This window comes from Diachasmimorpha longicaudata, chromosome 2 (assembly GCF_034640455.1).
Source record: "Diachasmimorpha longicaudata isolate KC_UGA_2023 chromosome 2, iyDiaLong2, whole genome shotgun sequence".
NCBI lineage: Eukaryota > Metazoa > Arthropoda > Insecta > Hymenoptera > Braconidae > Diachasmimorpha > Diachasmimorpha longicaudata.
This window is the reverse complement of record NC_087226.1, coordinates 8,780,131-8,797,555: the sequence shown is the minus strand read 5'-3', so window position 1 is coordinate 8,797,555 and position 17,425 is coordinate 8,780,131. Positions and strand designations below refer to the sequence as shown.

The window sequence follows — 17,425 nt, the reverse complement described above, 5'->3', positions numbered from 1 at the left end:
AGAACATAAACTTCATGTTTATGATCTTGTGGAACAGTAAAAATGCGCTTGAAGCTCAAAAGAGGAGTAATTAGTTGCCAAAAGAGGAGAAATGGATATGAAAATATCTCACTGATGATAAATCTTACAGGACATATTAAATATAAGAATAAACAAAAATATTCAAACTCTTGTTTTATTTATTTGATCATAATTTCCGCAGGTGGTCCCAACCAAATAAACGATGCAATCATACATCATACGATGAACTAAATTTTGATTTTTAATAATTACGTACTCTGAAGATGTTCAAGCACGACAATAATTTTCTTCAGAACTTTTGCCAAGTTAATTGCATTGTTTAAAGTCTTCTAAATCGAAGCCTCACATCCTAGTCAAAATAGATTATTAACACCTAAGTGATTGATAAAATTGGACGATTAAGAAATTTTCTCCCGAAAAATTCTTCCAAAATAGCGAAGAAACAGGACCACTATGTAAATGCTGAAAAAATATACAATAGTCTTTATTCAAATAGTCGAATAAATCGCCTCCCCGTACCCAGGCATCTAAATTGAAGACTAAAAAATCATGCATCGTACACAAATATAATATTCATATATAATGATCATATATACAAATATAATATTCATAGAATTACAACAACAATTATCCAATCCTACATAATAATCCTCAATATTTTTCTCTTGTTTAGTTAATCACCCGTCCTGAAGAATCGAATACACTACGACTATGTTCATTTTGGCAATTATTTTCTCAGCGCCATGAAATGTATACTAACCACCACTATTAATCTCCTTATCCTAAGTAAAACGCAAAAAAACATGAACATTCACGCAATTTTCCAGAGAAAGCGTCACGGGTTTAGGCCGTGATTGAGTGGCAATTACAAGAGATGTACATTACAATTAATAACTTCCATTATTATCAGCACTTATCACCCCATTATATTAATTTATTTACAAATGTTATTATTCAAAATATGACATTCCTTTATCCCATTCCCTCCAACAATTTACAACATATTCAGGCCCAATTGAATTGAAACCCTGTCGAATTGTTAAATATATCGTTGATCTGAAATATCTCTTTCAATCTTTATAAAAATAGTCTAAATCCAAATAATTGAGAAAATTTTACATCAACAAATCATACATCAGTTCTCTATTCTCTCGTCTCTGTCAGGTTAATGATCATTATTTCTTTCTGGCATATCTTAAGTACTATTTCTAGAACATGGAGCTGAATGAAATTGTCAACATGTTTAATAATATCAACGCGAATTATCAGTTATGGAAAGTTCACAAGTTTATCGTCATTCCAGAGATATTGGAGAGCATCAGGCGAGATGTACAATTTTTAATGAGAACATATTCGAGGTACACCTATCACATAACATGTACTGAATTGTCTTTTAACACAGGGGTAAGCGAAAATGAGCCCACCTAAATCGTCGATATCTCCCGACCATGTCATTCCATTTGAACGAGTCAAGCTTCATTTTACGGGTTTTTTTCAAGTTTTAAAGTGAAGAAAGTTGTACTCTATCGTTCTCGAGATATTGACGATTTTCAACAAGACAATGTGCAATTTGACGCTCACAGTATTTTCCCTTATTCAGTTATAATAAATTCATATGATAATAGCAGCCCATGAATCAATGGTACAACCACCCAAAATATATCGTCTCCTGCTAATGCATTGATAGTGCATCGATACCCGCACGGTAAACTATCGCCAGTTGTCACAAGGGTATCGATTATTCATTTATTTTTCATACTAAAATACAATTATTTATATATTTATTGTTTAATTTAACAACTAGTGTCATTATTTTATGTGTAAAGCCGCACTTTGTTTTGTTTATCATTAATGAAAATAGAGTGACAGGCAAAAACTGCAAATATCTAGTGGAGAAACAAAAGTAAAGTTTCATTTTCAAAACAGGTTTCGTCTACTAGGGAACATCACGTAGGTGTAACCTAATTTCTATGAAACTTATACATGATGTAGAAGACTCAACCAAAGGATACGTTTTTTTTTAGCTCCTAAGTTCGGTTTCAAGTTAATTACTTTGGAGAGTCATCCATCATTCACCTCTACAAACAAAGTATTTCCGTCAATATTGAGTCCTCTACAACATATTTAGGGTTCATCGAAAGTTGAGGGCGACATCTGCCTAGTGTTCATTATATTATGCAATATTTTTGTTAGATATCTGTTGTTTTTATCAATTGATCTTTATCAATGCAAATGTATTTGGCTTAGAATTCACGACAGTGTTTTTAATTCTTCAGTTTATCGGAGAATAAAGAATTAGTCTGTTATTCTTGAGCGTGATTACCACCGTGCTGACACGATTCTGCCCACTCTTGGCACGTCTGTGTTTTCATTTATCAATTACAATACAAGTTATTCAATCGAGTTTATGATCCTGCTGAAGGGGTGATGTAACGTGTCAGGAACTACTCGGCATTTATCAATCAAATGGTTCATTGGTTTTCTCATTTTGATTGATGAAACAATAGCTCAATGAGCGATCCACGTAATACAAATTATTACTAGAGAAGAGAATCTATGGGCTTAGAAAAATTAAACCCTGATTTTTATGTACATGGAAAATGAAACAGACTCACTCAATCGTTGAAAACTGAATCGATTGGTTTTTTTACCCATGCTAGGATAGGTTCCACAGTATTTCCACTCTGGGTGGACACTCCTCATCATTCCCTGGATATTCTGATTTTTTTTTGTTTTTAGGGATTTTTCTGAGAAAATACTCTCAATTCAGGTCATTCTACGGGAATGATTTCAATTGTCCTTTCGCGCCTTCTTTTTACTTTTCTTCTGGGGTTTTGCTTCTGTCCATGTGTCTGAAAAAAAATGGTGTATAATAAATGTTGACTCATACACTGATGAGTATCATTATATATTAATGGATAATAAACGATAATTTACCTCCTAACTCATCGAACACTGGAGCTTTCTTCTCGGGGACTGTTTCCACCTTTTCGACCGCCACAGTCTCAATCGTCTTTGCGTCTTCAACTCCCTGTGCAATGACTTTCTCCAATGTTTTTTTCTCAGTGACGGATACATTATTCTCCGGATCAATAATCTTCTTGGCCTTCTTCGATTTAGCGCTCTTCTTATCATCCTTCTCAGATTTTTCGACCTGATACAAATAAAAATACTCAGTTTGCACTTTTACATAACCAGTTATATTGAGATGCCATCAGCATTAACTGTTGAATATCATTATCATTACCTTCTTTATCTCTTCCTTTATCTCAGGAACCTCGGGTTCATCAACGACCTCATTGCTCACTGGTTCCAAAGCAATTTCCATCTCATTCTTCTCTTTCAACTCTTTATTTTGAGTCTCCTTGGCAACCTTATCCTTAATCTCAACTTTATCCTGTTCCTTCTCTTTGGTATCATTTGTCAATTCAGACTTCTTAGATTTTTTAGTCTTCTTCGGGGTCTCTTCCTCCTTCTTCTTCTTCTTATCTTTCCTCGATGGAGCCTGCTCCCAGTCACCTGCAAGAATAACAAAAAATGTACCTAAACAATTGCAAACCAAACCAAACAACAGTAATCCTTGTAAAATAAATCCAGGAATTGCACTATGAAAAATGAGTTCATGAAATTGTTCTTGGTGTTTAATAATTTTCAGAAGACTCACCCTCATCAAAATCGACTGGCTTCTCAAGAATCAAATTCTTGAGATTTTTCTTATTCTTCACCTGCTCAACCTTATTCTCCTTTCCGGATTTAGCATTAACCTGATTCTTCTCTTTCTTATTGACAACAGCAGGAGTATTCTCCTCTTGTTCCCTCTCCTTCAATTTACCATCCACATCGTCACTCTTATTGGCCGCCTTTTTCGTCTCAGTTTTAGCTGGTGACACTTTCTTGGCAGGACTGGTCTTCTCATTCACTGTCTGATTACCCGTTGTTCGCTGCAATAATTCAATTCAATTTTACTCTCCGAATATTCACCATCGGTGCATTCCACATGAGTGCATCAGTGAATTAATTTTCACATCATTTGTAGCGTCGCTAAATGTGATACTGCATGCGTCGAAAAATTCTTTCACTTTATGATGATGTATGTTCTTTCAGAATTTTATAGACTATGAAAGTTGTCGACTCACGAAAAGAAAGAATTTTTATAGGATTTTTGGTGGAGAATTTTATGGCCTACGAAGTAATCACTCAACTTATCTGGGATTGATTCAAGATTCAGCCCTGCATGAACGAGACAATTGACAATTTTATTTCAACGAAGTTTTTCATGACTTTTTCATCGGCTTATCTTTGGAACTAATCAATTTATCGAAGAATGGTGATAAGATATATTGTCGATTTGAAATAATGACTACATTTGAATTTCCTATGCCATGAATATGATATCCACTTTAAATTGAAACCATTTATGACACACATTCTGTAGGAATGTTCCTAATTTCCTAGAGCAAAGTCATCGAGTAAAAAAATCATAAATTTCAAACATCTGTCACCCCTTAAAAATTGTCAGGTGACTCTAAACTTCACTTTACTTTTCTAACAATGATATTCTCCTCTTCCCTGTGCACAACAGTCAAAACATCCACCTCTGAAAAATAAAGGACAATCCCCACATTTCTATTCTATTTGGTGAAAGCCCCCCCCCTCTACAGGAGGTTTCCAGCTGATCACCCCAAAGGGCCAGTGGTGGCCTCCATATGGCACGTATTTAACTCATCATTAGAGCCGACTCATTCACCTCACAATTTCCACCCTGCCACATGCAAAAGCCTATCGAAAACTCCAAACTAATTTACCTTCTCCTTAATTTTGCTGCGTTTCTTAGTCGCCTGTTTGCGCTCGGCATCGGAGACGGCTGATAGCTGTGCAAACGGTGGTTGTTCAGCATTTTTGAAGCCAAAAGCGAATACGAGGACAGCACAGACCAGTACAAGACCGACTGGTACCGCGTACTGAATGTGTTGAAGCAAAATGCTGACGTCCATGTTATTAAATTTCCCTCAAAACAATGTCTGGCTTCAATATCTCCTTGGGACTATTAGTTTTCAGTAAAGCTGTATTTCAATCAAATGAGGAGCACCATCGAATAACGGAACAACACGAGGACCCACTGATTACGGGATAAATGAGCCAGTTTGTGAATGTATCAAACACCAACTTCAACTACACGGTGACACGGCGGCTTGACACAACTGGAGAGGGACTACAACGCCTCGTGTGGACATTTAGAGTACCAGAGAGCTGCCAGGCGGGCGCCGATCCCGGCTGACGCGGCTGTGACTTGCCACTGACGGAGTCAGTGAACCGTTACTTCAAGGAACATTCAATTTGTTTACCGATGATGAGTGTTTTCTCAAGTTACGGGGGTATGATTACAAATTTTATTTTTATTTCTGAGAATTATTGGATATGTTGATTTGGCCTTGTGAGTCCCGGGGTGAAGAGGACTACGTGAAAGGGGCGGGAGATTTGATTTTTTAGATCTATATGTTTATGTATTTAGTCTAATAGAAAGCTAGAAACTGAAATTTTATTTCTTCTATCGATGTTTCGCACCACAAAAATACTTTGATTCTTTGAATGATTGTTTAATGGAATGATTTCTGTGTCTGGAAACTGGAAATAATGATTAGTTGCTCCGATTCTATTGAGCAACAAATCTTCACGGTAAATAAATAGCCTCTTTTACTAGAAAATCGGAAAAATTGTTGCAGCTGCTTTGCAGATTTTGATATATTCTCCTTGAAACCCACGAACACAAAATTAAATATCGTAGGAAAGATTGTGATGAAAATAATTTATTTATAGCAATATATACAAATTATTCATAGACACTTAAAATTAACTGAAATGTTAGCTCTTGGCAGCTTTAGCAAATTGAACAACCATGGGTTTGTCCTTCAAGATGTATCCATTGGTCTCGTTTAATGCTAACTGAGCTTGTCCCATGTTCTGGAATGTAACGAAGGCTTGTCCCTTCATTCTTCCTTCTTGCATCAGTCGAACGTCGTATCTAAGAATGACAAATCCATTATTAAACCATGATGATAAAACAGGATAGTTGAATTAACTTTCACTTAATTTCCTATCTTCAGTAAATTAAAGATTCTCACTGCGATTCAGAGTTGTTCAGCCCTGGTAACACATATCTCTTGTAGATATAATGAAGATCGGTCAATTCCACGTGTTTCGACAGATTTTTTATGTACAATCTGCATGACGCCTTGCCCGGATGATAATTTTGGTATACTGGAAGTAATCTTTGGTCTGAAATTAATAAATGACTCATGGTTAATTGAATTAATGATTGATTCCCTGTACATTGCCATTTAAACTCAATTACCATTCGCTGAAATTCTGTTGGCAGCCAATTCTTCAGACGTGATGAACTCGCTCTTCTGTTCCTCTTCCGTCTCTCCATCACGAATATTCGCTGGAAATATCAGACCAAATCCACTTTCTTCTACCTCTTCACACGAAACCCTTGAGTCAGTCTTATTACTCTCAGGATCCACCAATTTCTCCACGTTCTTCAAATCTATTTTCAGGTTCTTTGCATCTCCGAGATTCATTGATTCAAATACATCCTCTGGTCTTATAGTCTTATGGCTAGATGTTGTGGGAACTGGTTGGTTTAGTGGATTCACAAATTTAGGAATTTTTAAACGCCTCTTTGTTTGGGGAAACCGTCTTTTCGCTGGGATCATCTCTGGTTTCGATTTCTCGTCCTCAGACTCCATTTCTGATTCTTCATCATCTTCTGGGAATTAATAATGTATGTGAATGAAGGATGCAAAATGTACATAATTAACTAGATGCATGGACAATACGAATTATTCCCGCGGAAGCCTGTAAAATCTTCGTTTGATATTCACTTATCAATTATTGATGAGTTAATTTATTTACCATCGACGTCTTCAGTCTCAGTACTCATTCTTCCGAAAATATCTCGATAATTCTCCACATCATAAACTTCTCTCAGCGTAGGAAATTCTTCATCCAGCTCTTCAAATGGTGGAGGGAGATTCATCTTATTCATCAGATGCAGAACCTGAAGACAAATTGATTAAAGATCTTAATCGAATAGTTTCAAGAAAAGTCAGTATTTATCATCTATAAAAATGGGAGAAAAATATTGTTGAGACATTTGCCTGGACTGATCCTAAGGGTGAGATCCCCACAGCAAAAATTAATTTTTAAAATGAAGTGAAAATGAATGAACTTACTTCACGTAAAATATTCAACTCACTTGAGTATAAAAGGCAGGCTCCCTAATCAGCTGAATGGCTATCCTTATGAGAGTATTCCTGGTCGGCAGGGGATATTTATACGATATATTGGGCGGTGGTGGCTGTGAGAAAGTATAATTCGTCGTCCAGCTGTTCAGTTTTTTTATGAATGCTTGAAACGGCTCGGAATTCTCAGAATTTCCGCCCTCATTCCCGAGGATACTTTCAGAGTTCTCAGTCTCACCATCGAGCTCAGCCTCCATCGACTTCTTGGCAAATTCTATCGACAAATGCTGGCCCTTGACCTCCAGCTGATGCAGCTGCAGAAACGCCTTCGTTGCAGCCTCATTTGACGGGAATTTGACGAATGTTGCGGAGTATTTGTCGGACTTTCTAATTGTCTTGGTGTTGAGGGCTCCATACTTCTTGAATAACTCGTCGCGTTTTTCGTCGCTTATGTAGGGGGGCAGGTGGAGAACACGAAGAGTGTCACATCCCTGTTGGGAAGAAAAAAATATTCGTTTTGTCAATTATTTACTAAAAGATGCTGTAATATTTTGTGAGAACGAGTTTACGAGATGAAGGCGCAAATTTAATAATAAATTAGTTGATGTCCATGCTATTGTTGTTATTGAATATCATAAGATTTGGATTTCCTTGACATTTCCTGAAGGAATAGATTCATGTAAGGTTAGGTCCATTTTTAATATCAACTACTGCAACAATTAAAATCAATGCAACTAGACTTCCTGAATTTTTCTACTACATAAAAATATTTTACAATACTTTAAGCAGAAAAATACGATTGAAGGATGGTTTATTGGAACTACTGACGTTCTACAACAGCTAATGACAAGGATCTCAAGGAAACAGGAATCCTTCAAACCCCAAACCTCTTCAATATCTCTAAATCAAATAAAATTAACGACTCACCGTTGACGAAGACATCTCAAAAATATAATATCAATTCCGAAAGATTGTTCAGTAAATCATAATGCTCCAAAAAAACTTAACATTGTTTACTCGGGTCTCATCAACACACGAGAAAAACATCGTAGTAGCTACGTCACAGGAATTTTCATCATGGCGCCACCGCACGAGGATTCCCGAAACTGCGTTGTGACGCTACTCCGGCTACGCAGCGTCAAAATCCAAACTGATCAAAAGCGTCAGGTTGAAGGGAAAACACCTCTATTTCCGTCAACAAACCTTAAAAACTGGAGTAAACTGATCTCTCCATGAAAATGCTCAGTGATTATGAATTATTCAAGCAGCTCTGTCATAAACGTAACATCACGGTACAGCCGGACATTCTGGGGGCTGTGGAAAACGCAAGGTAAGTGTTTTGGCTGAACATATAGAATTTCTAAACATGAGCTATAATGACCTCCCTGACAAACAACTACATAAAATCCTCGACGTTTGCAATTGATATTTGACACTCCATGAATTTTTAATAATGATTTCTGCTGCATTAAAATTATATTTTTATTTTGTATATAATATTGGTGACAACTTTCAACAAAAAAAAATGTCTGAGGATCTCAAATTATTTTTTTTTTGATAATTACTAATTAATAGTATCATTCTATCCAAAAGATAATATTCTCCTTTGACTTATACGACTGATTCTTGGTACCAAAGTATAGCAAACAATGTGCACCTTGAAACGTACGAAATTAGTAGCAACCAGTGTCCAGAATTCTTCATTACTCCAATTCAACCTCTCACTCTTCGATATTTTAGTTCAACTGGCATTCTCCATCTCCCCTGTCAATCAATAGTCCTACCAGTCTGCGAGGTTCTGGGTCGAGTCCTCTCCTCCTCCTCGATAATTCGCTCTGTGGACCTGAGCGACTGTATGCTGATCTCCAAAGGCCTCAGTAGAATACTGGACGCTCTCATCTCGGGCTCGAACCTCACTTCCCTCAACCTAAAAGGCAACAACATCACAGGCCCCATCGTCTCCCAGCTAGGCGAGATTTTCCATCGAAATAACACCCTCAGGAGCTTGAACATCGAGTGGAATAGTCTAGGAACGGACACCGAGTGCTTCGCCACCTTCTGCGAAGGTCTCTCCTCCAACAACAGCCTAGAAGAACTCGATCTGCGTTACAATCAGATATCTCCATTGTGCACGGCGGCCCTCAGCAAGGCCTTGACACGAAATAAATCCCTGAAGATCCTTAACTTGGGTAGGAACAACCTGGGGATCCAGGGGGGTCAGGCGATCCTCTCGTCTATGAGGGAAAACACTAGTCTTATCAAGCTGAACTTGCGGGGCAATTGCATTCCCGAGGAGATCCTCGCGATGATCGAGGATTTGACACTTAAAAATCAAAATCGAGAGATCCAGTCGCTATCCAACATCTCCAGGTCTCTTCAGGGTCACAAACTTCTGGTTCTCCACGAGAACCATCACATGTACTCGTCAACGAGTGAAGAATCTGTGGAGAAGGATATAATCCTGAAGAGAAAGAAAGTGAAACAGAAACACAGAATATCCGGATGGAAGGGTGAGTCAACTCCTTTGAAAAACCATCAAGATGATCCGAAAAATCCTGAGGACAACTCCAATGAATCGATCCTGTCCTTGAACATAATCGGGGAACAGTCGAGACCTTCTGAATCGGGGAATTATCCCGCGGAGATTCCCATGAATAAACCTGACTCAGAAATATCCAAGATCACTGAGCTAAACAGAATGCTCCAGGAACGAACCACAGTAATAGGCACTCTGATGAAGAAGGTCTCCACCAAGGATGAAGAGATCAAAGCCATGAAGTTGTTGATGCATCAGCTGGAGGAGAAAGTGCTCGAGGCACAGACAAACAATAAAAAGATGATCGAGGAGAAGGCGCGTGAGATCGAGGGAATAAAGGAGAGCCAGAGGGCGAGTGAAGAGGCCTGGAGAAGAGTACAAAGACAACTGGAGGATAATCAGAACGACCATGAGGAGAGGAGTAAAGAGTGGGAAGCGAAGGTAAGGCGATATGAGGGGGATGTTCAGAGGAGTTCTGCAGCACTCCTGGGATTGAGAGAGAGATTTTTAAACAAGTCACACCAGTATGAGGAGATCATATCGAATTGTAAGACTGAAGTTCACAAGGCGAAGGGGGAACTGAAGGAGAGGGTCAACAAACACAAGATTGAGATGAATGTACTGAAGAGGACATTAAAGGAGACAACAGAAGCCCTTGAGGAATGCCAGGTACAGCTCCAGAAGAGCAGGGTGGAACTCAGAGAGGTGCAGGATAATTTATCTAATGTTAAGTCAAAGGTTAGTGAGATGGAGGGGGTGAGTGGGAAGTACCTCAGGTTGGAGGAGACTTTTCAAAAACTAAAAGAGGAGAAGATTATCGTGGAGGAGAAATTTATCGAGTCCCAGAGGACAATAGCGAGTTTGAAGAGGCAGGTGGGATCATTGGAGACTGAGCTCATTGAGCCTCAGAGGAAGTACAATTTGCTGAAGGAGGAGTTGGAGACTGAGAGAGAAAAGACTGCGAGGCTGAGGGAAGAGCTGATGGGCGAAAGGGGGCGACTGAAGGAGCAGGATTCCCAGGTGCAGAAGATGGGCCAACAGATCAGTGGACTCAATGAGCAGATACGTGAGACTCAGAAGAGGTATGCTGAGGAGACTAAGGAGAGGGAGAAAGAGAGGAAGCAGTTGAAGGAGATTATTGCCAGCAGGGATCGAGATTTGAGGGAAATCAAAGCTGAGGAGGCTCAAAGGGCTGGACAGCTTTATGCTGCTTTTACCAAGTATCTTGGTTCTATTGGATCCACTACGCCATTATGATGTTATTCATCAACACTTGTAAATATGGATTTTGTAATTATTTATTTCTATTTGTACTTTATTTATTAGAGAAAATAAACACAAATTTTTTTAGAGAATTTTTCTATTATTCTTACTGATCATTCTATCATCAGAAATCCACTAGATTCTCAGTCAGCTGCGTAATTTAGTGAATGATAAAACAACTCACATAACTAAATTTTCTGAGAATTTTCTAATGTTATCCTTGATAGATATGTGATCAGTCTGCACGTGGCTCTGCATACTCATGTAATTCATCCATAAATGCGAATTATTGCCAACATTGATCCACGAGGCATGTGCCACTTTAGTATATAAGTCGTATCAACAGTACATGTCACCAATAATTATCTAATCACTCGGGTGTCCTGGGTTGAATGGTAAAAAACGTGCAATTACCATTCATAATAATTTCGCGGAATTCAATCAGGCGTTCACGTCATAATTTCTCCCATTTTTGTAACGGAATAAGTAATTAATGAACGCTAGAACCATCACTGCTCATCGGAGCCACGTCAAAATTGTTATTTATGCCTGGAGATTTCAATTTGCGCAATTTCCATGAGAATTCTCGGTACTGTTAACGAAAGCCATTGTCTCAACCAAAGCCATCCGAACAAAATTACCTCTTTTGATGAACTTCCTGCGTCATTAATATTTTTATACAGATATAACGATTCTAGGATGCAGGGTATAATTCTCTGAAGAAATGTAGAAAACTGCAGACGTTGATGATTTAACAAGAATTTTTCAATTTCGTCAATGCAGTGGGAGCAGAGTAATTCTCATTAACGCTCTAATATTAAAGTAATAATTATCCTAATTCTATCATACAAATTTTTTCCGCCTCCTTCAATCCAGGAATTTTCAGCAGAAAAATATCAAGTGATGAGTAAGTCATATGCAATAACAAACTATGCAATTTCGGTAAATAAATTAAAATAAAAAATGAGTACTGAAATTTCAGGAAATAAAACGAACTTTTTTTTTATCGCGAAGAAGGTTCTCATGGAAATTTTGGAGTTGAAAACCGTTTACGTGAAAATGAATAATGTAATTCTCGGATAATGACCTCCACTCAATTCTCCGTTTATTTTTACTGCTGTATACATCGAAGAGGAATGTAATCACGATCATTCAGCGTCGAGTTAAAGAAAAAGCATTAATACAAGTGTTCGTGTTGCATCGAACACAGAACCAGAAACATCGCCTGACGTTCCGCGAATATTGCATAACACTCATCGGTTCAGTGTTAAATGTTTACGTTAAAGGGGCAGAGGTTGACTAATCAACAGAATCAAAATATGCACGTCATTAATATCAATGGAATTAAATTTTTCTTTTGATGAAGTCTTCATTCATAAGAAAATGACGAAACTTTCTCAACTAATGAAGCAATTAACTTAACAATGTTATATTTTCGAATAATATTCATAATTGAATCTTGACTCAACGAAGTACATATTTAATAAAAAGAAAGAGAGAAATATCCATCATATGGCAGGATTGGAAGGAAAAAAAACAACAGTGAGATTAATTTTTTTAATAAATAAGTTTTTTAATAATTTAACTTGTTCATTCTATACATTATCGTTTTGTAATATAGAAAATACATGTTTCCCTTTGCAGTTGAAAATAATTCACATCGTTAATTAATTAAAATGAGAGCATGTCTCGGCGATTAAAACGAATAACTAAACAATTTATTCTTTCAATTAAAATTTCATTGATTTTATTTCAGAAAATTGCATTCAGTTATTAAATTATTAAAATTGTTATTCGTTAAATTGTAATGGCAGTTTATGGGCTATCAGTAAGTCTCAGTTCAAGGCTCTTCCAACAATCGAGCCTCCTTTCCCTCCCCAATCGTGGTGAGCCACCCATTTATCTATTATTTCCAGCTGTAGTCGTTAAATTAAAAATAGGAATTTTTTTTTATACATTAATACGAGGTCTCTAATATAGAGATATCTGCAACTTGTTTGTTAAAGTTATTCGACTCACATGCATCGAGAAAAAATTCACAAGTCTACACACTCACACGCAGCCAGATACACGCACACATGGGTTTTCATTTCGAGGAGAAAATATATAATTTTTATAATTTATAAATGATAAGTTTGATAGACTTTGCATTGCAATGCGGATTGCCTCGTGGGTGGCCGAAGATTGCATTAATTGTTTACTTATTCGTCAGAGCTCGTTGTTATAACAGCTTTAATATCTGCAATGTGAGGACATATGTCCCGACGGTAATCTCAGGCACGCGCTCATTTTTAAAAACAGGTTTACGATTTTTTTCTCTTGTAGATATCTGTCGACGAAACTTAATCCTTATACTTCCGGTTTCGAGGAGATATCAATTTTGTATTGCAAAGTGATGGAGGGTATCTGTATTTAGTTATTTATTCATTCTTGTTTTATAAAAATATAGAGAGAAATCTTGTAGAGTATTCTGTAAATACTCTTGATATCTCTTGGTGCAGTAAATGATAAATAACGCGCGCTAGCACATGTGGTATAGATTTTCTAACTCTTGTGACTGTAAAACTCACTTGCGTTTTCCAACCCTCACGGTCATCAGAAAACCTTTACGTTACATGTTCCATAATGTATTATTTGATGATAATTAACTTTTACCGAATAATATTGGGAGAATTTTTTCTGAGAAACTCAATTTAGCAAAAACGCACCTGAAGAAGTCTCCGCTCTAACTGGCTTCTCAATAGATATTTTGAATATTGCGGAAACCATTGAATTGAGACAAGAATGTTCGCAAAATTATTTTTTAGAATATTGATAACATCATATTTACGAATTTGCAAATATGTTGATAATTATGGTGTGAAGATGGAAATATCAAGCATCCATTTTCACAGTTCATTAAATTCTTCACAAAAATCACTGAATATTATTCCTTAGACTTTTATATTTGACTTATGTTTTAAAAATTAAAACTTTGTCATTTTCCCCCATCACTTCGCTATTAGCATAAAATTCCGTTTTTCGCATCAACACAAATGACTAAACAAATTACCGTGAATAAAAAATCGACGGACAATCAATAAACAAAACTAAAATTCAGAACTTCAGAATGCTCATGAAAACTCCCATGACGATAGTTCATCAGGGTATGTATAAGGTACCCAGAAACAACAAATCGTTCAAATTAAAATAATAATTATCCAGATTCTGTCAAAACCAATGCTAGACTAGTCGATTAAAACACCGTTAGTCCTCAAAATTGTCCAATCCGTCAATTCCCTAAAACTGAAATATTATGCTTTATTGACTTAAATAGATTCGAAACATCTAAGCTGGATAAATAAGACGCTAATATTCAATTTACAAATTTGTAATACTAAGTCGCAAGTCAGGGCATACTCGTTATTCATTCTCCATTCTCTTTGGTTCACTTAATTCAATTCGTTAATCCCCAGTATAAATACAAGACGTACATACACATCCTTCATTTTAAATAATCTGTTCCCAAATAATTTTGAATTTAATCCCAATCTACACATTCAACTGCGACCTTGTGTCTCGTCTCCGTACGATTACACAAACGTAAAATAAAATCAGAAACATTTTCGTGAATGAATAGAAACCAGAAGCATAAATCAAAATTTCTAGGATTAAATCTCATGTTCTTATGCAGTAGTAAATTTTAATGTTTATTGCATAACTAAAGGGGATATTAAAATTTTTGCAGAGAAAAGAGTGCTGCAATGAGCGGAGTCATTAAAATTTCTCTATTTCCGATCGACGTTGGGGTTTTCAGTAAAGAAAAGGAATGATTACGTTGAGTAAAACAAAATAAGTAAACATGGAATTTGGCTACATATGTTTGGATTAACAAGTAGCAGTGAAATTTTTAGGTAATAAAGCGTTCCTTTTTTCTTTATCTTTACAGAATATATCCTAAAAATTTCGTTATTTGACTCGTTGAATTTAACTCAATTAGAAATAATTTTTCTACTTATCTCCAAATCGACTGAAACATTAAAATCTCAAAAATCTTTTTCTAAGACTTTGCCATGCACTTCATTTCGTTTAACTTGGCTTAATTTACTCCCTCGTAAATAGTTGAGAATTAATTGAAGTCATAAAATTCTCGACAGCACTCTCTCTCTCTTATTTCACGCTTCCACAAAAATTCTCCATCTCCTCTAACCCTACAAACACTCCTAAAAAATAGACTTCTCCCCAACTTGCCCTTTTCTACCAAGCCCCCCTTTTCCCCACCCTCTCAAAACGAGTATGGATATTCATTGATATAATTCCTAATCGGAGCAGGAAGGTTCCTTCCCTCCAACAGCCGCCTATCAATCGCAATTCTCGCCATATGACTGAGCGATCTCACCTCCTTGACGACCGGCCCTGTCAGATAAATATGGCTGAATAAAAGTCCACTGTAATCCACCCACACATGCCTCTGATTCTCCTCAATCTTTTTCGAGTACTGTACGTAGTACTCTAGCATCTTGATAGGGCAATCAAAAGTAGGCATGGCATGAGCAATAGTGGGTTCAGCATCGAGTCTAAATCTTCCAAAAGAATGAAGAATTCTCACTGAAGTTGGTCCCCTTGTGGTCTGCACGGATACAGCAAAAGCATACCTACTGTCAGAGCTGTCCCTCAAAAGCCACCTCCCCACCTCAGCATTTTTCAGGATTTGTTCACTCTGCTGCCAACTCAAGCCTTCATGGTACCATCCACTTGTGCGTAAAATCCTCTTGATCTCGTGTAGCCTTGCCACATCCTTCTCAGCCACAACATTATCGAAACCCCACGGACACGGTGTTAACCAGGACAGCGGTGTCGTGGGTGCATCGTCCCTTTTCTCAGTCTCCACAGGTACTGAACTCTCATCACCGCTGATTCCACCTTGATTCATCAGTCTACCACCATTGAAATTATTCCTAACTCGAACGCTAGTTGGACTCCCAGATATCCTGGACCCAGAGCTCTCAGCAGTTGCTGTGATGTTGAAAGTACATTGTCCACCATTAGATGGCAATTGTACAGTGGCATTCACCTGAATCTGAACACCAGAGCTTTCTGGGCCCTTTGATGAGTCCATAGGTATACAGGTAGTTCCAAACGAGGTAGAAGACTTTTTGCAGGAGTTTGATGTTCCACAGCAGCACGATCCCTCATTGATCCTGGCACCTGGTAGCTCCTGGCAACCACTGGGAGGTGTTTTCATAATAATTTCCTCCATCTTGTCGAAGGTGAGAGGCGCTTCGAAATAGTTAAGATCCCCCAGAGTGTCAGTGAAGTCTGTGGAGAGCCTCTTCTGGACTAAACACCCACCACCGGATAATTTCGGTCGAATTTCTATCGTCGGTGATTGCACCAGGTACCCAGAGTCCGTTGATTCGATCAGACATCCTCCTGACTGAATGCTGGGTGTCGTTATCATCACTGTTCCTCCTGTCAGGTCGCATGTTGTATTTATTTGAACGTCTGGAGATGTATGACATCGGGATGCTCTATGAGTCGAGTTGTCACGGTGGTGATTGAAGATACTCGGAGTATCCAGTTTACGGGCTTCAGAAGATGATTGAATTATCGCTGGACCCTGAATTATTGTAGGAGCATTTATGAAACAACCTCCACCTGTGTAATCTCGTGGCACTAGGAGACTTCCATAGTAACTGTTACAATCCCCAGGGGGGAGAGCTGACTCCTGAGGACAGGGATTGCAGCACCCTGGTGCTGGGAAGCGGTGTCGGCAATTTGGACACATTGCTGTCAGCATTTTTCAGTTGAGTTAATCTGCATAACAGGGGGGGAAGCCTGAAAGAGAGAAAAAAAAAAACATTTTATTAGAACAATATTTCTTAAGAACGAAAAAACAAAAAATTAAATAGATGATTTTAGTTAATGATTTGGAATATAGACGGGGATGTCAGAAAAAAAGTATTCACAGTTATTAAAGCTTCTCATTTTCTTCTCTGCTGCATGGAGAGAAAAATGCTGTGAAAATTGCCTAATCATTGGATAATTGGATTACTTCAGTCGTTCGCGCAAAATTACCAGGGCGTTTGGTAGAATTTTTCAACTACTGTATAAAAGTTATCTTGGCGTTCGTAAAAAATTACCTAATCATTTAGCAAAATGTGTTTAAGTCTTAATAAAAATTATCTCGACATGTCAATAAGTTATCTTGAAAATAGTGGAGCAACTAAATTTTTTGTTCCAAACAGAATAACTTCAGAAATAATGACAAAGTAATTTTCGTGATGCTTCAAAATTTTTCAGCTTATGTTTTTTATGTTATCATTAATTACACAACTATTTCGATAATTCATTATTGTAAAATGTCATCGTATGATAAACG

At 37.4% G+C, this 17,425-nt stretch overlaps 4 protein-coding genes across 7 annotated transcripts in view; 1 reads left to right on the top strand and 3 right to left on the bottom strand.

Moving 5' to 3' along the window:
* Positions 1–159: 159 nt before the first annotated feature.
* Positions 160–5,179, bottom strand: LOC135172710 (DNA ligase 1-like). The gene is made up of 5 exons (XM_064138998.1): positions 4,827–5,179; positions 3,686–3,962; positions 3,269–3,540; positions 2,959–3,175; positions 160–2,873 (listed from the first exon to the last, which is right to left on the bottom strand). The coding sequence occupies exons 1-5, from the start codon at positions 5,013–5,015 to the stop codon at positions 2,812–2,814; spliced, it is 1,017 nt and encodes a 338-aa protein (XP_063995068.1). The 5' UTR covers positions 5,016–5,179; the 3' UTR covers positions 160–2,811.
* A 639-nt stretch (positions 5,180–5,818) lies between these two features.
* LOC135172699 (uncharacterized protein) lies at positions 5,819–8,323 on the bottom strand. 2 transcript variants are annotated; one of them, XM_064138968.1, is made up of 6 exons: positions 8,193–8,323; positions 7,280–7,756; positions 6,937–7,081; positions 6,374–6,790; positions 6,144–6,297; positions 5,819–6,043 (listed from the first exon to the last, which is right to left on the bottom strand). In XM_064138968.1, exons 1-6 carry the CDS (start codon positions 8,205–8,207, stop codon positions 5,884–5,886), a joined length of 1,368 nt encoding a protein of 455 aa, XP_063995038.1. In that variant the 5' UTR covers positions 8,208–8,323; the 3' UTR covers positions 5,819–5,883. The 2 variants fall into 2 exon arrangements, with proteins under 2 accessions (XP_063995038.1, XP_063995039.1); XM_064138969.1 differs by having other exon boundaries at positions 6,374–6,787.
* Positions 8,324–8,456: 133 nt separating this feature from the next.
* LOC135172685 (leucine-rich repeat-containing protein 45-like) lies at positions 8,457–11,156 on the top strand. The gene is made up of 2 exons (XM_064138941.1): positions 8,457–8,595; positions 9,006–11,156. Exons 1-2 carry the CDS (start codon positions 8,498–8,500, stop codon positions 11,056–11,058), a joined length of 2,151 nt encoding a protein of 716 aa, XP_063995011.1. The 5' UTR covers positions 8,457–8,497; the 3' UTR covers positions 11,059–11,156.
* A 1,456-nt stretch (positions 11,157–12,612) lies between these two features.
* LOC135172693 (uncharacterized) overlaps positions 12,613–17,425 on the bottom strand; it is a 67,176-nt gene continuing 62,363 nt past the window's right edge. For all 3 annotated transcript variants that reach the window (XM_064138960.1, XM_064138957.1, XM_064138956.1), the window contains exon 2: positions 12,613–16,881. In XM_064138960.1, coding sequence (XP_063995030.1) covers positions 15,329–16,843 — 1,515 coding nt within the window. In that variant the 5' untranslated portion in view covers positions 16,844–16,881 and the 3' untranslated portion in view covers positions 12,613–15,328. The remainder of the gene's footprint in view (positions 16,882–17,425) is intronic.